Source organism: Poecilia formosa, unplaced genomic scaffold (assembly GCF_000485575.1).
Source record: "Poecilia formosa unplaced genomic scaffold, Poecilia_formosa-5.1.2 Scaffold325, whole genome shotgun sequence".
NCBI classification, from domain to species: domain Eukaryota; kingdom Metazoa; phylum Chordata; class Actinopteri; order Cyprinodontiformes; family Poeciliidae; genus Poecilia; species Poecilia formosa.
The window spans coordinates 71,656-93,817 of NW_006800264.1; the positions used below are offsets into that span (position 1 = coordinate 71,656).

Sequence of the window (22,162 nt, forward strand, 5' to 3'; positions counted from 1 at the left end):
TTTATTTGCTGAAAAGTTACTTGTAAGTTAGCTTTGTCTTATTTCAAGCATACTAAAATATTTGCTCTTGAAAGTAGAGCAAAATTACTTGGTAAAACTTAGTTTTTTGTTTACAGTGCGATTATTATTTTTCATCCCTCCAACCAGCAGCCCAGTTCTCCCAGACGCTACATCCACGTTGTCCCGGCAACCCTGAGAAAACCAACAAGAATGTTCAGCTACAAACAACCCACCCACCACCTCCACCCTACTCAATATCTTCAGAAATCAGCCTTGGGAAGAATTTGAGAAACTGACAAAAAAAAATAAAACAAAAAAAAAAAACATTTCTGGAGTTAGTTGGAAAAGTGAATTTGTAGAAACTAGCATAGTTTTCTCCTTTTAACAAAGCAGGTTCTCTGAAATCCAGGGTGGACAGAGGGGGGAGGGGGTGCTGCGTGACCAATTGGAGCTGCAGGAAATGGTCTGGCTCTGTGACAGGAGCCCCGCCCCAGCCGGGCTCTGACAGCTCAGACGCACCGAGGAGCTCCGCCAGGCAGCTCAGTCCGTCCTGCTGAGATGGTCCAGTGAAGACGCTCTGTGGACACACTGCAGATCAACCATGGTGAGTCCTGCCGGGCTTTTTCTTTTTCCTCACCCTGAGGAGGTCTGGTGGATCTTTAGCGGGGAGGATGTGTTTGCTGGGTCCAGAACTTGGTGTGTTGTTGCTGGGATGTCAGACTGAGCTGCTGGGACTTTGTGTGTTTTCTGCGAGCCGCTCCGCTGCAGGGCTGAAACCCGACAGCGGCTGATCCCGGATCAGAGCCGGCGGTCCAAACCTTCCAGTCCTCATTAACGCCAGATCCTCACCGGCAGGGGGTTCTGTTACCTTCAGCCTGTCTTCCCCCTTTTCCTTTTTTCTTTTTAGGTTAAACTCTTAATATATGACTGAAAATCTGCAGGCAGCCCCACTGATATGTAGTCACCGTGTTTCTATGAACCGCTGCTTCAGCTTCCATTCGTGAGAAATTGCAGAAATGAAAACAGTTTTTAATATTTCTGTGAGGTCGGACGGAAGGTCCCAGGAGGAGCTGGGCAGAAGGCAACATCTGGGAGAAGAATTAAAAGTTCCCCAAGAGAAGAAGAAGTGATCAGTGGTTCCAGAACTGAGGGATCCGTTCCTAAATATCCCAGAGTTAACATGACAGCGCTGTGATCTCACGGTAGAGTGAAAAGGAAATGCATCACTCTGATAATTCCCCTTTGTCGTGCCTCTCTATTCAACCGAACTCATCATCATCATCACCCACTCTATAAAAATAGACTGCTTTGGCCGATGAGTAATTTGACTGAACTGATGGAACTTCCGTTCTGCAGGGTTATTTGGAATCGGAGTCGGTCTTTTTTCAGTTTCATGAGGACTATTTCAGGAAGTCTCATGTGCTGCTGCTGCTGCTGCTGCTGCTGCTGCTGCCTGAACTGTCCGGGAGCAGAAGCCGGCCATGGCAGCATCAGGACGGGTTTTAACTCCATGATCTCTGCATTAAGCTAATGGAGTCGCCTGCTGTTTTTTTTTTTCCACAACCAATGAGCAAAGTTGACTTGGCTCTAAATCCAGTTCAAGATCCAGTTCAATAACGGTCAGGCTTGATACAGAGACAGCAAGAAAAAAAAAGAAGAAAAATAAATATTATTTATTGATATTTTGAGAGTTCCATGGGTTTTATAATACATTCTGGCACATAAAGAACATTCAGATCTTTGATTTGGTCCAAAATGAAGATGAATTCAACATCCCTGTCCTATATCATCCCCGGTAACATGGCGACATTTTAAAAAAGTGATTAATTTTACAATATGAAAATTTGACTTCCTTTAACCAATGAGGAGGAGGCGAGCCATCCGTCGTGAAGAGTCTCTCCCTTGTTTGGTAGAGCAGTGAAGGACATAAACACTAAGGTGTTGATATCTTTTCTGATCCATGTATGCAGTTATTATTAATGCTGCTCATCTTCAGTTCTTCAATTTGTTTGTCAGTTTGCTGTTAGGCACAAATAAAAGACAGTGGCAGCAGGGATCCAGCAGCATTCAGCCTGACAGGCACCTGGCTGTTCACTGATAAATACCAAGAACGTGGAACCGAACGATCTGACTGCATCAGAACCTCCTAACTTTTGGATCTGCTGGTTTTTTTTTATTTTTCTCTCTTATCCATCAGATTGATCTGTATGCTCACGTCCTTTGATTTGCTACAGCTACACTATTCATTATTATTCATTAGTTGGCTGACGTTATGAAGAATGCGATGCAAAGTGAAATGTATGTCTTTTCTCTCTCCAGCTTGATGCGCGCAGTCGCGGCAGCGTGCTGCGACACAGACTCAACAGATTTTAGTAGCGGCTGCGAAGTTTGCACCTATATCCATCTTTTTTTTTTTTTTTCAATTTTACTCATGTCTCATCAGCCCATTTATTAGTGAACTGCTTTGTATTACAGTGCAGTGAAGCCAGCAGTGTGTGTGTGTGTGTGTGTACTGGAAGACCAAATCACAATGGAAAAACACAAAAACAAGTATTTTTGGTCAAGTTTCTAGTCCAAATATCTTTGTACATTTGAAAACTAGCTTATAAGTAACTTTTCAGCAAAATATGAACTTGTTTTAAGTCACTAATTGATTCAATTAATATTGATTTTTTTTAAAAAGTGCTAGTTCCACTGGAGATTTATTTCGCTTTTGTCATGGGAAAAAATGTCTTGTTTCAACTTGACATAATCTGTCAAAGGAACTAAAACCTTTTCATCAATATTAAGGAATTATTAACAAAACAAGCTCCTACAGTATATCTTCTTGAAAAGTTACATTTGTAAGTTATTTTTGTTTTATTGCAAGTGTACTAAGATATTTTCACTAGAAACTAGAGCAAAAGTACTTGGAGAGATTTTGTGCTTTTACAGTGCATGAAAAAGAACGAAGCGGCTTGAACTCACTTCCCCCCCAAAACGATCCGAAGGAGGAATGACGAGTGTTGTGTAAAACGACGCTTGTGAAACGACAACAATGCAGCAGCCGCGTCTTCTGCTGTGTTCTCCATGACAACTCAAGCGCGCAAGACGAGTCTGAGGAAATGATGAGTGAAAAGAAGCCGGAATGTGAGCAGTGAGATAAGCAGGAGATATGAGAGGCCTCTCATAAGCAGCCGCGCCGCTGTTTGGAAGAGCTCAGGCCGTCCAACACCTCAGGCGTCCCGCAGACTGTCCTGCGTGTCCCCGCAGTCTGCGTGGACAGACTGCGGGGACACGGAGCCGTCCCCCCCCCCCCACGCCCCCAGCTTGTCCCACTTGTTGCGTTGCGTACTGCGTTATTTCTGCTCACTCTGACCGCTGCTGCTGCTGGACGTACGCTTCTAACATCATGCATGGTGATTGTCAGTTTTATCTGGTTTCCTGTCAAGCTGCTTGTTCTAGAAAACTTTTTTTTAATTCACTCTGTGGAGAATTATCCGTTCCCCATGCTGAGTTCTTGTTGTATGAGGTTGAAATTTATGAATTCCATTTATTAATACCAAAATACAGCTGGTCAATTTCTTCCCTTCCTTTAGGAGTTAGCAGGACAAAATGGCAACCAAGAACAGTCTGTGACCTGCTTCGTTAGCCTCTATCTAAGCTAAGTCTAAAGAGAGTGTTCCCTAGTGTGTCATCCTTTACCCCTAGCTCTCATTTGCATTTCCTAACATGTCATATCCTTTAGGTTTAGCTTAGCAAATAACTAAAAGAGGTAGAAGGAAAACACAGAATTATTTATTCTCAACAACTCCAAAACCATTTTTGAGTGTTTTTTGACGCATCCAGCTGTACCCAAGACTCAGCCACTTATCTGCTGGTTTGAGGTGAAGTCTCCTCCAGTGATTGTAGCCAATACCTATGTTCTTAAAACTCCTGCAAAGATGTATGCTGCTTAATCATCGGAACGGTGAATGGATGTAAACTGTACAGATTCTCATTGCTGCCACTCTTAGCTTTGGATTTTTATGTATGAATACATTCCAAACATCCTGAACTGGTTAATGAATGTTTTAGCCGCGTGTCTCAAATGGTTTCACTCCGTTTCAGTCATACGCTAAACGACACCAAAGGATTGAAGCTCAACCGGGTTTAGGTTGAAGTCGTCCATCTCAAAGACACAAAACTGCGTCTCCCTGAATTGGACACGAGCTAGTCGCCATACGGTAAATGTTGCCGTACGTTTTCTAAGTCGAACCAATCTTGACGTGAGCTACTGGAGGCACAGAGGAAACAGTCAGGATGTTCTGTCTGCGGGACGATGGCTCTCACTGTGGAATGTTGACAGTCCATTGAAAGCTTCCTGGAGGATTTTCCAAGCAGAGATGGTCCCGGGTTTGTGTCTTTCGCTTTGTTCCCACGAACTCCAACACACAGGAAATGCCAGAGCAACAAGAGCGAGTCGCTCGTCACCGTTTGAGTTCGGGGGGTCAGGGGAGAACGTTGACCAACGTCGTTCCCGCGAAAGCTGGCATGATGTCTGTTGTGAAATGTGAAGGAGAAACTGATTCCCTTTGCATCAAACAAAACCGTTTCTGTGTTTTTGCCCAGAGCTTTGTCTGTCTAATGTGGAATACTCGATTTCCCCCATAGAATTATGGGAAATCTAATGTTTCACCTTTGGCTGGGAGGATCGCTGAATCCCTATGTTCCAGTCATCGTCCACTCAGACAGGAAGTGGTCTCCGTTGTGCAGCCTCTGCTGCACGTCTGGAGGGATGATGGATGAGGTGCTGACCCGACGCCGGGGTCGCGACCTGTCTGTCAAAGGGCCAAAGGTCAGAGAGAAGAAGGTGTTGTTCCCACACCGTGGTCTGGTCTGACGTTAGCGCCTCTGTTTAAATAGAAGGCTGACCCTGAGGTTCAGGTATCTTGGTTCATTTGTCATGGCAACTGGGAATGCCATCATATAATTTAAAGGGACGGTTCAGAATTCCTCAAGTGAGACCTTAAGAACCGTAAAAAGCAGCAACAAACGATGCAGCTGCAGTTTGGGCCTACGCTGTTTTCAGAACCTTTAAGCTGCTTTCATGTTTGCATTAACTTACACAGAATGCCGATGACTTTCTGATAACACAGGAAGCGGAGGTTGGAGGGGGTGCGCCACCAGTGATCGCCCCACTCCCTAGGAATGGAAACATTTGAAATGTTTCCTGAGATAGAGCCTAATATAAAAATAGGGCCGACGTGCATAAAATAGAAAACGCTAAAATAGCATTTTTTTATTTTTTATTTTTTTATGAAACCATTTTTATTCCTCTTCAATATTCTCAGATGGATTCTCTCTACATGGTTCCTTCATAATTCCCAGAAATCAGACAGGAAACCAGTAGAGATGGAGGACACACGACAACGGTTCCCACGTTGGGACCGGAACCCCTCAACAGCAGCATCCATATATGGACTGGTCCTCCTCAACAACTCCATACCGCATCACATAATGCAACATTTTTAAGCAGCGCTAATCATAACCACAAATCAACCTGCAGTTTAAGAACACAAGAACTTGACAAATTGTTTTCCTTTGGCTTTACACATCTTCTCTTGTGTTCAGAAACAATGACTGCTCCGTTCCTCACTTCTGTCAGAGTTCTGCAACCGTGTTTGTGCAGTGCTGCGTGACTCAAAGGCGGTGTTGCCAAACTCATGGGTGACGTGTGTTAACTTTGGGTCAGTATTAAGTCATAGATGATTTGGTCCCAGCGACTTGTGAGCAGTTGAGCAGCCGGTCCGCCGCGGCAGACATTTGTCTTCGCTCAGCTCTGCTGGAGCCACAGCTAAAACAGAAAAGATCAAAGACACTGATTCATTGTCGAGTTTGTTGCTCTCTAATTTACAGAGAGGGAGAACTTGAATTTCCTGCTACAGAAAAGTGTGGAGACTGGTTGCTCTCAACATCTGCCTTTTGTTTCTTATTGTGGTATTTTCTAATCCAGGAACCAGGTCATATTTCTAATGATGACAATGCAAGGTATCACACTGCAAAAACACAAAATCTTACCAGGGATTTTTCTCTCGGTTTTAGTGCAAATATCTCACTACACTTGAAATAAGACAGAACTAACTTCCAAGCAGCTTTTCAGCAAGATTGATTTAGGTAAGTGATTCCTTAATATTGATTGAAAAGTACTAGTTCCTTTGGCAGATTATTTCACTTAAAACAACACATTTCCCCCCGTGATGTAAGTGAATTAATCAGCCAATGGAACTAGAACTTTCTCATCAATATAAAAGAATTATTAAATTAAAACAAGCTCTTATATCTTGCTGAGAAGCTACTTGTAAGTAGTTTTATCTTATTCCAAGTGTACTAAGATGTTTGCACTAGAAACTAGGCCAAAAATACTTGGTAAGATTTTGTGTTTTTGCAGTGTATAGCCCTGCTGTGTCTCTTTTTATTCTGAATATATCGCTAAAAGATCCTTTCCTCTCATCCAATAAATTCCTTGCCAAATGTTGCTAAATTTGGCTAATAAATTTAGCAACATTCTGAGTCAAAACTTGTTCACTTAACCTGTCGTCTCAGGCTACTCGAACGTTTCATCAGATAAGTTGTAGACGGGGGAAATCTTTCATGTTGAAGCCTCTGTCAGTCGGTGTTTAAGGCCTGTTAGTTGTTCTGCTGATTGCTGTGAGCTTTCAACCGGTTGAACGGACAAACGAGACGAACTCCACGTTCGAACACTGGCTTAGGTTCGGCAGGGGGACGGGCAGAGACAGCTGGGCCTGTGAGGGGCTCTGGACCCAGCTGTCTGTGCGGCTGATCCGAACAGGCAGGCGCGTGCTGGAATCCCAGAGTCACAGCTGAAGCTGACATTGTTACTGCAAAGCAGTGGTCAGCACACAGACACACAGCCAACACAAGGCCATGTGGGGGGAGGGGGGAGTGTCCTCAGGACAATCCAGCTGAACTCAGAGCATTTCAAAGGTCAGCATGTGGTTTGAACGATTTTGAAATGAGGAATTCAATTAGCAAAAACAAGACCAGGCAATGGTGGAAGTGCTATGAATGAAACTACCTATTTTATTGTTTTCTATACACACGTACCATGACAGAACGGGTCGCAAATAGCATAACCATCAGACAATGAGGATGTAGCGAAAGCACGCAACGGTCACCGAATAACCAATAATCTGTTTTCCAGAGTGAAAGTAGAAGGGAAGCCTTAAAGGGCCGGTCATCTCTGCATGTCTGTAGCATGACCCAAAGGATTAGAAAGTCAGTGTGTGTGTGTGTGTGTGTGTGTGTGTGTGTGTGTGCGCGCGTGCACGCGTGTGTGTGTGTTTTTGCATCGAGGTCTGCTGTGGTGAGCGCGCTGCGCATGCTGGCATCGCGACAGGTGCCGCGTGTGTCAATGTCTGATGGTGAAAGGCCTCTTTGTTACAGGGAGGGCCGGGCGAGGCCTGCTGCCTTTATTTATCCCTGGCTCCGTGGCACACTTCTTCACATGTGTGAGGCTGACCACTCAATAACAGGCAGATAGAGCGAGGTGGGTTGAAAAAGTGTGGGAGTGTCAGATCCAGCTGATAAACTGTGACATTTAAGCCCTACTGATGCCGCCCACTGGTGGCATTTCTAGTTGGCCACCAGTGGGCAATCTAGAGATGCCCGTACAACTGCATGGTTCAAGTCATAAATTTGAATTGAGTTATTAATCAGTTTAACATCGATTTTTCTACAGATGGGTTTGGTCGGCTGTAGTAAAGGCCTTTCTGGTAAACCGATCTGTTTGTAGTCGATTCCAGGATTATCCACACACTGCAAAGACACAAAAATCTCACCTAATAATTTTGGTCTAGTTTCTAGCGCAAATATCTGAGTAAACTTTAAATAAGATAAAACTAGTAATTTCTCAGAGCTTGTTGTAAGTCAACAATTCCTCAACATTGATGGAAAAGTTCTAGTTCCACTGGCAGATTATTTGATTTTATAGCAAGATATTTTCCACGTTGTAAGTGAAATAATCTGCCAATGGAACTGGAACGTTTCCGTCAATACTAAACAATTATTTACATAAAACAAGCTCCTATATCTCCCCAAAAAGTTACTCATAAGTTATTTTGTCTTATTTCAAGTTTACTAAGATGTTTGCACTGGAAAGTGGACCAAAGATACTTGATGAGATTTTGTGACTGCTGCGTCTGGTTGAAGCGAGTGGATTTCTTAGATGTGTGTTTCACTGTGTTTGTGCATCAAACTAACCAACAGCACATTGTTGCGATTTTAAACATTGTACGTCTCAAATAGTTCCCTGCAACATGTGAAAACGTCCCTTTGTAGACTCTACATCTTCTTGATCTGTCGAGTATTTAGAATTTGTCCTTCCATTTTCTCAACGTCCACACAGGAACACGGCCTGCACCCATTGTCTTATCGTCGGAGTCAAACTCTGCTGCGGGCAAGACCTTGCTCAAAGTTAGTTGCCACCGCATGCTTTCATTAACCACCTACACTCAATGGAACCAGCCACCGTGCAGGATGATATTTTGATTGCGAAAAACAAACGTTTTATCGCAGACACTTCTTCACAGAAATGCTCGCTAAGATTCGGCTCCACTGATGTCAGTGTGAATCAGTAAGGCTAGCAGCACATACACACATGCAACACTTCTGACCGCCGAGTGTTGGCTTGTGAACTCATCAGGCTTTGTGGTTCTAGTTTAGAAATATGTCATCTTCCCCCCTCAAAAGCTTTGTCTCCCTCACAGCTTTCTCACCACAAGAGCCATCACAGCAAAAGAGGATGTCACTGTTGCTACACTTCCTGTAGCCTGGTCAGAGTTCAATTTCCTATGCGCAGGATGTGGCATGGGCATGTAGAATGATGGGGGAGCACAGTGGGCGAGGAAGGGATGCATTCTGACAACGCAGCGGCAGTTTGCCTTGGGCTTGGGACACGATGAGCAAAATGGGCTCCCACTTTGCACAGCCTGCCAGAGGAACTGTGCAGAAACGTTTTAATTTATCTTTCTGTAGAAAGCACAAACAGGAAGTGAAAATTCAGAGAACGTTAGGTCATTTAAAACCAAAACTATTTCATTTACAACAACATCTGGTATATGGTCTCAACAGGGTCCTGATATGGGGTCTCTTGTGGTGTTTACTGTTGTAGATGATAGAAAGACCCCTGAGGGTTAAAAAAGGCACAAATCCTCTGTTGTGAGTGGTGCCGTCTTCAGATTCAGGGCAGAGCGTTGGTAGCAGTGAAAAGGTGTAGATGGCGTGAGGTGCTGCACGCCATCAGCTTTCTGTCATGAAAGCTGACCGAAAGCTTTCATGACTGTCCCACTTCACAGTCATGAAAGCCATGAAGTGGGACTTTTGTCATGCCAGGAAGCACATTGGGGTGCAGCAGACCACATGAGACATGTAGGCAGAGGACCCAAAAAGCTGTACTCAAGTTAGAGAAGCACTACGCCTACGTCATTTTTACTCAAGTAAAAGTAAAAAATTAGCCATCCAAGAAATTACTGAAGAAAGAGTAAAAAAAAGTATTTGGTAACAAGTACTGAGTAACTGGCCAAATTATAAATCATTTAATATTAAAGAATTACATCACCAGATGGACCAAAATATAAACTTAAGTGGAAATTTTGGTATTTTAAGGACCAAAATGACAATAATTCAAATAAGTAACAAATAACAAAATTAGGCAAAGGACATTTTTTCCAAATCAGTTTCATTCAATAAAAAACTTTAAAAAGCATAATAAAAATACTCCTGAAAGTTATTTTTTGTTTTTATTTATTTATTTATTTATTTATTTATTTATTTATTTATTTATTTATTTATTTCAAAAAAGTTACTCAAGTAAATGTAATTGAGTAAATGTATCTAATTACTACCCATCTCTGGTAATTCCCATAATCCTGTGACTCGCCTGCAATTTCAGTCTACAGCTACTCACAAAGTACCACTTTGACGCTTCATATTTTAGGTGCAATACATTCAAACTCTGCCAGCCTGTATTTGTCCAGTCGGACATGTTATTCATGTCTTTTATCCACATGAATAACAAAAACTTTAGTGACCATAAATGCCAAAGCTCAACAGGCTGGTATTGTTACCGTGATAATGGGGGATAAAACCCCAAAAACATTTGGATTAAATATAACCTATATTCGTGTGGCAATATTTAACAATTATATACCAATTTAATATTTACTAAATATCCTGCACCCAGCAGAGTAAAAAACATTCCAGTCCTCCTGCACAGTGGAAGCTACTTTGTCTTTTAGCCTCAACAGACTTTCAATTGCCTATTTTTCTGTATTTTATAGAAGAATCTTCTGAAGAATGTAGATCATACTGACATATGCTCCAGTCCGTACCTAAAGATCTCCATAGTGACAAGAAACACCTTTCATTATCCTGTGATGACTAACACAAGTGAATTTTTATGTTCTGCAAGAGAAAGAACCATTTTGTTTTTGACAGTGGGTTGTATTTTTTTAACATACTGTCTGCTTTGTCATCCTCATCTCCAAACTCTCTGTTCTGTGTTCCAGAGTAAATTTGCCAAGGCTCTGTACGACAACGTCGCGGAGTGCGCGGACGAACTTGCCTTCAGAAAGGGCGACATCGTCATGGTGATGGAGCAAAATGTGTCGGACACCAGCGGATGGTGGAAGTGTTCCCTGCACGGCCGACGTGGGCTGGCCCCCGCAAACCGACTGGAGCTCCTTCCACAGACCGCGACTGCGGCAGGGCCCCTGAGGCACGACGCGGAAAACCCCGCTATGAATAAAGCTAAAAGTCACGTCAAAGTCCAAAACATCTACCAGATCCCGAGCCCACCCCGACCCATCAGCACCATCACCTACGAACGCATGGACATGATCGGCAAAGCTCCGTCTTCGCCTTCAGTAGCTTCACGCGGCCAAATCCTGTCAGCATCGAGGCAGGAGACAAACGGACCGGGCCTGAAGAAGGTACAGACCTTTCATTTTTGTGCAGTTTAAGTAAGGAGTCAACCGTTGTACAAGGTATTTTGGAACAAAATCAAACCTTGTCCTCCTCTGGGAGGGTAAAACCTGCATAATTGGAAATGTACACTGTTGGGGAGAAATGCAAAGCTGTGAAAACTCCTGCTGGCAAAAGAGCTTACATATGGGGGACCAAGGGGCTCGCTGTCAGGACAGGCATGCAGCAACATGGTCTTTATGGGCCTATAAAAGACAAACAGACATGGACTTCAGACACTTTTAACTGCAAACAGCAATCCCTACTGCCTGGGACCTCAGAAACACACACGAATTTGTACGGGTTCAGGTTGTTGGGAAGAAATACGCCCATGTGTTCATGATTTCCTCTTCTGCTTCAGGGTAGTGGTGTTCCCCTCGACAGTAGCCACCTAATATCCACTGAGCAGCATGGTTTCTATTACAAAGCTGCGTTAATTGGCCAAGTGTATGCATAATGGGCTTCTCAACAGGCTTCAGAGAAAAACACTGTCCCCATAAATGTGTTTAATGCAGAGGTCAGTGAGGTAGCTGCAGCTTTGATCATGGCACTCTTGCTCTGCACTAAAGATATGTCGTTATGTCTGCAGCCTCCATTCTCCAGCCTCGCTTCCAGCCCAAAAAGGGAACTCTACGATGTGCCGTCCCAAGCAAGACAAACTTCTCTTTTACTTGTAAGCACACTCATTGATCAAAATTGGTCTTTTTTTTTATTTTATTTTTTAAATATTGTCATCTGGGTGAGGTTCAGTCAGATAACATCATGGGCTTATGGTCTTTCCTTTCAGAAATCATCACCTCCAAGCCAAATCCCAAAGACAAACTTTCTTGCTTCAGTTTCAGAGCCGGAGAACACGTCGGACACGCCAGAGAGTTTAAGGAGCAACAGTCAAACAGACTGTTATGTAAGTTTCAAATGTCTTCAGAAATCATTAAAACAAGATTCTTTTTTAGCAAGATTCTGTTCCGTCGTTGAAATGCTATCTCACTATCAGTCACGTTCAAGAAGTTTCACTTGTGAGTTCATCTCTTGTAGGTTCACAATTTCAAATTGTATGAGGTAGTTGTTCTTAATTCTGACCAGTTAATGGGAGCGCCTTTGGTAATCAGATCAACATGCAACTTTTCCATTCTCATATGCCTGCATGTAAATAGACTATAGTTTGGACAATGTGTTCTGATTGGCAGAGAAATGCTCTGAATGGTAAATGGACTGAACTTATATAGCACTTTTCCAATAATTTTGACCACTAGTCACATTCACTCATGTTTATACACAGATATGTAGATCAGTAGGCAATGCCAGGGGCACATCGACATGGCAGGAGGAAGCTTGGAATCAAACCTACAACCTTCCAATCTCAAAACGACTACTCTACCCACAGAGCTACAGTCACCACTTAAATTGTTGTTTTTTTTTTAAAGGTGTATGCAGTTCCACCACCTCTGGCTCAGGACCCAAACTATGACTTCCCTGTTCCCTCAGGCACAGAATACCAACATAAAATTCCCAGTGGATTCAGCACTCTTCCTCATCCCCCCAAACGCGAGTGGATCTACGACATACCGGCGGGTTCTGAGAAGCAAAGTTTTCCCCAAGGCACTTATGACACCTTGCCACCCAGAGCTACCTGCAGGCAGCTCTATGACACTATACCTGCTCCAAAAACAAATCCAAAGTCCTCAATTTATGATACGCCGAAACCCAACATTGCTGACAAGCCATGTCCCCCTAAAACATTCCCCCGTACCCCACTCTCAAACAAACCTCCAATTCAGCAGCCGACAGAGGAGTCATCATATGATGCTCCACCCAAAGAAGACCCTCTCCCTCAAGTGGTGAGTGATCCTCTAGGAGATCATAAATCCCTTGAGAGAAGGGGTGACCCAAACAATATTCTGGAACTGAAAAGGGTGCGTCTACAGCGGATGAGGAACTTTTTGGCTTGCACGACTTTTCAAGATCTCCCGGGAAGCAAGAAGGCAATGGTACCAGAAAATGAGCAATTCAGATCAGGTCTCTCTGCAGTACTTAATCAAAGAATCAGCACGGCCTCCAGCTCTTCCACCAGTTCTTGTGACTCTCTAGCCTTAAGCTCATCATCCCCTGAGCCTCTTCGAGAAGTAGCACTCAGCCAGGAAGAAGCTTGCCGAAAACTCCTTGAGCTTCAGGATTCTGTTTGCGGGGCTATGCCCCAGCTCATGGACTTTGTAAGCAGCAACTGGAGGTGTAAAAACCATTTGGAGAAACACCTGAAAGAAATCAAGGAAGCAACAGAGACAATCATATCAACTGTGACATGCTTTCTCAACTTTGCCCTTGATGTTAAGGGCAATGCTCGTCGTTTAACTGATACTAACCTGCAAACCAGGCTCTACAAACAGCTGTCCATAGTAGAAGATTCTGGTGTGATCCTACAACAAACGGCGAGCTCTCTGAACACGGCTGGCTGGACCCTCGATACACTCTGTCAGGACGCAGGTCAGACCCAGAACCCTGACCAGCTTGATCGTTTCGTGATGGTGGCGCGCACTGTACCTGACGATGTCAAGCGCTTAGTGTCCATCATCTATGCGAACAGTAAGCTTCTTTTTAAAACTCCTCAAAAAGACCAAGAGCCTGTGAGCAACAGAAGTCCACCACAAACCAAGAATAGTCCTGACAAAACAGAAAAAAGACAAGAATCGCAAGAAGAGGACAATGACTACGTAGAGCTACAGGTGAAAAATTCTATGTTTTTTTCTTTTTGTCACTGTACATAACACAAAGCTGGTTTGGCTGTTGAACGTCATGAATTTTCAAGGAAAACTCAAAGTAACAATTGCTCGAGTGAATACTTTTTCCATTTTTCTTAGAGAAAAATTGAAGAAAGGAAGCCAGAAGAAATAATTCAAGAGCCAAAAGAAAACATCTCACCAGCCTCTAAACAGGTACGCGACGAAGCAGCCCTTTTTGTTTTATGCATTTCATCTTTCATCTTTTATCAGATGCCTGCCTACAACTTGTGTACACTTCAAGACAAGTTCAATGAACAGCACTGTGCCTTGGAAAAGTTTATACCTCACTGTTTTTTTCCCCATATTTTCTAAAATCACAACCACAAACTCTAATGCATTTTTTTGACATTCATTACACTTTTGAACCACGTTTGTGCTTGAAAATTGTATTTCTTAGGTACATCCTATGTCAAGCACAGAGGTTTGAATAAAAAAAGCTTTGCACATGGAGCATCACATGGGTCAGTGGCAGAGCAGGCACATTGTACACAGATGTCCTCCTCAGCACAGATGTTCCCAGTTTGATTCCCAGGAGTTGATTCCAGCTCCACTCACAGCTCCTTAACTTGCCAGTGACGGCTCTAAAGGCAGATTTTGATTTGGGGAATTGGCGAGCCTGGGGCCGCACCCTCGCCTGCCACCTCACTCACATAGCATCTATGTGAGAGGGGTAAAGTGGGAAGGGCTTCCTATAGCTTTTCAGATCTGAAACAGCCTCAGCCTAAGAGCCAACTAAACCTCCTGTCATTACTCTATGAGCTCCACTCAGACCTGGCTCCTGGTCTCACAAGGTTTGCTATTTCATGTGGTCTGCCATTCATTAAAGTGTTTGACTCTCTCTTTGTCCTTCCCTTCTTCCAAGTCGAATTGGCTGGAGGCAGATGCCCCGAACAACATAGGTTCCCAAATCTTACTCAAACTTTAACACTAAGCTTTCAATTGTTCTTAAAACTGCCCACCCATCATCTTTTCTTTGATTGCAGATGTTACTTATTGTGTTTATATAGCTTTTTTCCCAGGCTGCGCAGTTGGTAGCACTGGTGCCGTGCTGGCCCGGGGTCTTTGTGCATGGAGTTTGCATGTTCTCCCTGTGCATGCGTGGGTTTTCTCTGGGGACTCCGGCTTCCTCCCACAGTCCAAAACATGACTGTCAGGTTGATTGGTCTCTCTAAATTCTCCTAAGGTGTGTGTGTATGACTGCTTGTCTCTGTGTTGCCCTGCGATGGTGTACCATTGGCAATCGCCCCCCTCACAACCCAACAAGGGAAGAGTGCTGGATAATAGATGGATGGCTTTTTTCCTATTTTATAGCAGCTTATTAATTTTTCAGTCAAAAGGCCATACCTTTTGCCGGACCAAGGTTGGAAATAAGAAAAAAATGCTCTTATGTGAATGTTAAAGAAATATGAGAAAAATATATTTCTTTTCTTCTCAGGTTGAGGACATGCGTAACTCGTCTGACTCCAGCAACAGCACAGAAGAACAGCAGCCAGCCTCCCTGTCGGAGCACTGCCGGCTTTACTTTGGAGCTCTTCAAAAGGCTATTGGAGGGTTTGTGGAAAGCCTTCAAAATAACCAGCCGCCAGAGAAGTTCATCTCACAAAGTAAGCTGGTCATCATGGTGGGCCAGAGACTGTTGGACACTCTTTGCAGGGAGGCCCAACGTCGAGGGTCCTGCAAAACCCTCCTGTGTAAGAGCAACCACCTGTGTGCTCTCCTCAAGCAGCTGGCTGTGGCCACCAAGAAGGCCGCTGTGCACTACCCAGAAAAGCAGGCCCTGATGGAAGTCCAAGACTTTGCTAAGGAACTAGCCCAGATAGCACAGCAATATCGGATATCCCTTGACCTCTGAGCGGAGGTGCCAAACTTGTTTGTAGAGCAAAAGCAAACATATTGTCCGTCAGCCTGTGTTTGTTTCCATTTCAGTGACTGCCTTGACAGTTTTTGATAAATGTTGGGTTTAATAACAAATGCAGGCGTTTCCAATATTAAACATGGACGAGTGAAGAAGTTATCTTTGTATTGAGCACGGATAACTTTGTTGCACATTTGGCATTCTGGAATGATTTTCAAATGCAATTTCAGTATAGGGTTAAAATTTGGTTTTACTATTCTAATTAATATTTTTGTTCTGTGAATGTGCTTTGTCGGTTTTTGTGTATTTTTTTTTTATTTCTATTTGAAGAAAATGTCATCTCCAAGGTAAATGTTTGATACATCCTGCCTTCTGTAAATTTTCTGTACAAAACACCTTCGACATTCATAAAGTTTAATGTCAAAAACCAAAATACATTTAATTTTCACTGACGTTATGACTGAACACTGAAAACCTAATGTTATTCAGCTTTCATGTTGGGGTCTTCAGGACTTTGTGAAGTCCAGAAGACCCCAAAACACTTCACACTACATTCAGTCATTCACACACACATTGCCCTGGCAGTCCGACAGAGGCCAGGCTGACATGCACCAGCGCCACCTGTTGGACCCTCTAAAGACCAGCAGCAGGCAAGCCGAGTGAAGTGTCTTGCCCAAAAGACACAAAGTGACATCAGTTTTCTGTGGCATTTTTATGATGTTTTGACTCAGCATCCTGTCAGTCCATAAATGCTAACCTTTCCATAACAAGTCAAACTTATTCATCATTTTGTCCTTTTTACAGACATTTAACACGCCGATCGCCAAAATAGAAAACACAGCATTGTGAACCTTAGACCTAGCATGAAAACCTCCTTCTGCTGTAGCTTCAGCTCAAAAACAACAGTAAAACCATTAGAATCGATTCTATTACTTGCACAGTGCCAGTCATCAACAAAATATCACTTCAAGACAAACGGATCCAGTTTCTACATCCAGCAACATATATACCGTGTAATCACACAGGCAGATTTGTGGATCAGTAAGGTTTGTGAATCTGAATCACAGTGAGAACCTGTTAGCTGCTGTCTGAAAGCGGGCGGAGAAACAGAATCCGGTGATCTGTGATGAACTGGCAGCTCTAAGAAAAGAGGAACCGTCTGGCAGAATCTGGGCTAGAAGCTGATATTCTGTCAGAGCAGAGGACAGACATTACAAAGTTTAACAGTCAGCAGTGGAAATAATAATTCTTAAGATTTTGAATTCATTTACTAACAAAAAAAAAGGTCAAGTTTACGTGTTTTGTGGCTCTTTGGAATACAAGTAGACAAATAATAAATAAATAAATAAATAAATAAGGTGTGCACATTACTAGGGTGCTGTGGTGGTGCAGAGGTTAAGTACGTTACACAGAGGGAGTCCTTAGTCCTTGACCTGGTCATTGCAGGTTCAATTCCCTGGTGACCTTAGTTGCACGTCTTCTCTCTCTATTTATCTACTTTCCTGTCTTAGCACTTTCAAATAAATTTAGAGAAAAAAAAAAGTTTTAGCATGACTGGACACAATACCGGTGAGACATCACTCCATAAACAGATGATCAGGTTCGCAGCATTACGCAGCCCCTCTGTGTTCATCACAGCACTGCGCCTCACATACGTCAGTTTAATGAGGAAATGCTGCCCCCTACCGTTAGTGATTCACAACTTCATCATTCCACGAGAGCTTTTCTCAGTTTGATAGTACTTAACCTAACAAACAAACACACACTCTGTGGTACCCAAGAGGTGGTGTGTTCTAGACTAAACTATTACAAGACTAAATTATGCACAAATATGTAAATCTGAGTTGAGAAAGATTCATCCACTACCAGAGTTGGGTAGTAACTAGTTACATTTACTCGATTACATTTACTTGAGTAACTTTAAAAAAAAAAAAAAGTACATTTGGGAATATGTTTATTATGTTGTACTTTTTACTTTTACTTGAGTAATTTTGTCATGAAGTATTTCTACTCTTCAGTAAAATTTCTGGATTCTACAGACTGTAGACAGATAAGATCATTGGCAGACACCTGGTCTGGTATTTGCTCTGGATGGAGCAGCTCCTCTTTCTAGGAATCTGATAGAGAAGCACCGAAAGCCCAGGAAGGAGCATCTGTGCTGTTTTCCACCTGTTACCCCTTGACAAAAATCAGATGAAAAACTAACTTAAAAGGAGTAGATTGGAAAAATAACCAAAAAAAGATTTTCATGAACAACACAATAGAGCAATTAAATAGGGTTTTCTGAAGACCTCTTTCTTTAGAGACATTTGTTAATGATCTGATAGGTAATAATTACATTGCCTCACAGAAACCTGTATGCAGCAAGGGGATTATTATGGTGCCATAAATGAGTCAAACACTTCCTCCATTATTTGAATTTTTAGATTTCTCCAGAAACCTGGTGAAGAGGAGGCATGACGACCTGATGTCACAAGTGTGTCGACGTGACCAGAGTGTAAGGAGCAATGTGGAAACCACATAGTGGTTAGAGGAATTCATGAAAACTGTTTACATCTTCCTGATAGAACACTGAATTGTCAGCATATGCAGTCAAGTTCAACAACGTGCTAAAATCTGATGAAAAAAATAGCCCCATCAACAGAGGACCTAATATTGTTTAACATTTAGGTCCTCTATTGAGGGCCTCAACGACACATGACATACCAGACATTGAACAACCGTACCTGATACCGCCAGACACATTCAAAGCAACCATTCCTGTTCAACACACTTTCAAAGTCTTCATACAACATCTCGACTACGGTTGATGGCAATAAATTCGAAGCCGGTCGACGAAGAACTCATCCAACAAGCTAACTCAGCAGTATGGAATAGGTGGAGAACACAAACAATGTGAACTTGAAGACCGCATCAGAAATCTGCAAAGAATTTCCTACGTATCCCCTTCCGACACACACACACACACACACACACACGCACGCACCCACACACACTGCACTTAAAAACTGTCAGGAACTTGGGTTGTTCGTGTGTGTATGTGTGGTTTCTATTCTTTGAGTAGATCAGCAGTGTTTTATGTTTTCCTTTGCTTCAATCATTTCTTACTCTTGGTTTATTATGTTCCTCATGTCTAGTTATTTCTGAGTATTACGATTCCAAGTCACCCAGTTTGTGTACTCTCCCTCAACCCCTGTACCATTTCCCCTCTCTCTCCTGCCACCCATTTCTAATCTNCACACACACACACACATTGCACTTAAAAACTGTCAGGAACTTGGGTTGTTTGTGTGTTTTGGGTTTGTTTATTTTACTAGTTCTGTCTTCCTTGGTTTCTATTCTTTGAGTAGTTCAGCAGTGTTTTATGTTTTCCTTTGCTTCAGCCATTTCTTACTCTAGGTTTATTATGTTCCTCATGTTATTTGTGAGTATTACGATTCCAAGTCACCCAGTTTGTGTACTCTCCCTCAACCCCTGTACCATTTCCCCTCTCTCTCTCCTGCCGCCCATTTCTAATCTCTAATTAGAAATATATATATATATATATATATATATATATATATAAATTATTTATTTATACCACATGTATAATATGTAATTTACATATATATTATATGCAACATACATATTACATATGTACATACATATGTATAAATCTATCTGTATATACACATAGATGTATATATACAACGTGTAATTGAATTACCATTTTCATTTGTTTTAGAAAATTAAGACAAATGTAATTTATTTGTCTTCAATTTTCCATATTTCATTTAATGACCAAAGATTAGCAACTGGGCGCCGCCGCCGAGCATCAATGTCCTCTGCGCTCCTTCAGCCTTTCTGCTCCTGCTGATTGATCCTAAAACTCATTCATCAGATCCAGAACCGCTTCCTGACGTAACTTTCCCACTTATTTATTTAACTCCGCGCAAAGACGCCGAGCCTACATTTTTTCCCCCTCCGGCTCCCGCTGCGAGCGCCTCGGTGCCGTGCAGTCAGCAGGGGGCATGCACATATAGTTATAATAATAATAAAAAGAATGCATTTCAGGAAAACCAGCTAAGACGAGCCTCCATCGCTTCGCCCGCCCGCTCCGCAAACGCAAACACGGCTGCGGCGGTGATGGAGCAGCGAGCTTAGCTTCATGTGTCCGGCGGGACTGCCCCTGGCTTTTTTTCTGGGGAAGATCATATTGGATCATATTGTTTGCAGGACGTTGTTCCTCCTGCAGCCCCCCCAGTCTATCCCGACGTAGTTGTGAATTGAACATGGCGACTGTACCAGTGTATTGCATCTGCAGATTACCTTACGACGTGACCCAGTTTATGATCGAGTGCGATGCTTGCAAGGACTGGTTTCACGGCAGGTAAGGCCAGATTGCTCGTCGAGCTGCTTCTGTAGCGGTTTGCATTTTGTGGGGGGAACAAACAAAAATGGCGAAGACTCGGCTGCGTTTTGACAGCTTTGTGGCTCTCAGTCGCCCGTCTACATCTGAAGAGAGGCCGCTTGGAGAAGAAGAAGAAGGCGGAGTTAAATATAGCCGACCGGGGTTGTGACATTTTTTCGCAAAATATAGCGAAACGGATTCCCGTGAATCAAAAACATACTTCGGAAAATAATATTATAGAGTGAGGGGCTTCGTCTGCTCATGTCTCCCGTGAGCTGTTTGACATCCTCCCGTATCCCCAAACTAAACTCTGCCTTCCCCTTGTCAGGAGCGGACAGCAGCGGGGGAAGCCTCGGCGGAGTCGCCGTTCTTGTGGGTCTCGTTTTTCCCTTTCCCCTCCGCCGCTACCACATTCCCTTTTTATTTATCAGCCATATTGTTGTTAAATGCTGCCACATATGGAGCGGTCTGTCGGTTTTCACTCGCTGTTCAAGCGGAGCGTGGTTTGGAAATCACGACCCGAGACCGAGCTCAGAGCCCCGCAGCAGAGTCTTCCTGCCAGGCGCCAGCCATGGCTGACAATAGCCCATGTTTATGGAGTTCTGACCCGTCAGCAGGGAGAGAAAGTGTAGTTGTTGTTAACAGTAATGGAAGCGGCTGGAGCCTCCGGTACTCTGGACTTATGGCCAGCCGCCGCGCTGCCTGTCTGAGTGGAGCGCAAATCGGATCCTCCGCTCATCTTCCGTTGTACAGGAGTCGCTACGATCTCCGCAGAATCCTTGTCAACATATGGCATTATTTGCCTCACTTCTTTTTTTATAGTCACAAGCTACCCCGTCCGAACGTCAGCGGTGGTCTGCGTGTAATTCACACCGTTCGGCTACTGTCTGGGGCGTCTTACTTTAATTAGATCATTTGTTTAAAGCGTTTGTTTGAGTGAAGAAGCCCTACGGAGCGATGGACAGTATTTACGCGCCTGAATGTTAACCCCTTAATGCTTCCCTGACTCGTTGGGCTGCCTGCATGCCTGGGGCTTTATCTGTGAGTTAAACGCAGGGGAAGAGCCATGACCTGCAGTCAGGCATCAGCAGAAACTCAACAAGTACCTGCATTCAGAGGAATCATGTTGAGATATAAATTAAATGCAGGTTATGAAAAAAACTGAATGCTCATGTTTCCTGCAAACCTGTGTTACAATGCCCATTCAAATACAGTATGTTAGAAGCTAGCATACTGTACATGAGCCCTTTAGAGATTTGTGTGTTTTTAGTCACTGTGAGTGGATCCACAGCTCCAGCAGCATAAAAACACAATCCACAGGGAACCAGTGTGTTATTCTGAAAAAAGCTTAGAGTTTTAAAGGAACAAACCTCACTTTGACTGGAAACTAACACCTATCTAACACAAAATCTATAAACTGGTACCTTGGCATTCTAACCATATTCTGCTTTGTTATATAGCCTGTAATATCAGGTTTAGGACAGTTGGACAAAATAAACTAAATATGCAATATGACGTTGTTAAACACACTCTGACAGTATTAGCCTACTGTCAGAGGTAATAAAGTTGGATTATTTTGGGGGAAACAGGTGTTTTTTTTTGTTTTTTTTTTTTTGCTGGAGTACATCTTTTCAAACAGACTGAGCCTATTTCTTCATAAAGCTGCTGCTTTTTTTTAAACTTCCAAACTTTTTTTGTTGTTGTTTTTAATAGTTAAGAAAAAAAACAGTTTATAGACATTTTAAGTGTCAGTGCTGTTGTTGATAACAGATGAGGGTTCTCAATAACTGTTGCTGTCATCGCAATCAATTTGAACGACATTTCTGTTTCAGTTCATCCAAAGGAAGGATACATATTTTTACTCGGTAGTCAGAATTCTGGGTTTATGACTGAATTTTGGCTCAGCAAGTCAGGAATTTCCCTCCAAACCCAAACCTCAAATAGGCCTGTCACGATAACAAATTTTGTTGAGCGATTAATTGTCTAAAAAATTATTGCGATAAACGATAATATTGTTTCAAGACCTTTTGACACTGATTTAATGGAAATGAAGTAATGATGCATGCTATTTTCTGCCATAGATATACACTTTATTTTCAAAAGAACACATAACACTGGAATTGATAAACTACCAAAAAC

At 42.9% G+C, this 22,162-nt stretch overlaps 2 protein-coding genes across 4 annotated transcripts in view; both read left to right on the forward strand.

The window, feature by feature from the left end:
* Window positions 1-435: 435 nt before the first annotated feature.
* On the forward strand, window positions 436-16,061 carry cass4 (Cas scaffold protein family member 4). The gene is made up of 7 exons (XM_007573322.2): window positions 436-604; window positions 10,548-10,970; window positions 11,591-11,674; window positions 11,789-11,905; window positions 12,426-13,721; window positions 13,857-13,931; window positions 15,214-16,061. Exons 1-7 carry the CDS (start codon window positions 602-604, stop codon window positions 15,628-15,630), a joined length of 2,415 nt encoding a protein of 804 aa, XP_007573384.1. The 5' UTR covers window positions 436-601; the 3' UTR covers window positions 15,631-16,061.
* Window positions 16,062-19,588: 3,527 nt separating this feature from the next.
* Window positions 19,589-22,162, forward strand: part of phf2 (PHD finger protein 2) — a 37,658-nt gene continuing 35,084 nt past the window's right edge. For 2 of the 3 annotated variants that reach the window (XM_016661359.1, XM_007573323.2), the window contains exon 1: window positions 19,589-20,002. In XM_016661359.1, the coding sequence (XP_016516845.1) occupies window positions 19,905-20,002 (98 nt within the window). In that variant the 5' untranslated portion in view covers window positions 19,589-19,904. The remainder of the gene's footprint in view (window positions 20,003-22,162) is intronic. The other variant, XM_007573324.2, reaches the window with a different exon arrangement.

Coding starts and splice junctions, on each gene's coding strand:
- cass4 (XM_007573322.2), top strand. Junction 10,971..11,590: donor ACGGACCGGGCCTGAAGAAG/GTACAGACCTTT, acceptor TTATGTCTGCAG/CCTCCATTCTCCAGCCTCGC. Junction 11,675..11,788: donor GACAAACTTCTCTTTTACTT/GTAAGCACACTC, acceptor CTTTCCTTTCAG/AAATCATCACCTCCAAGCCA.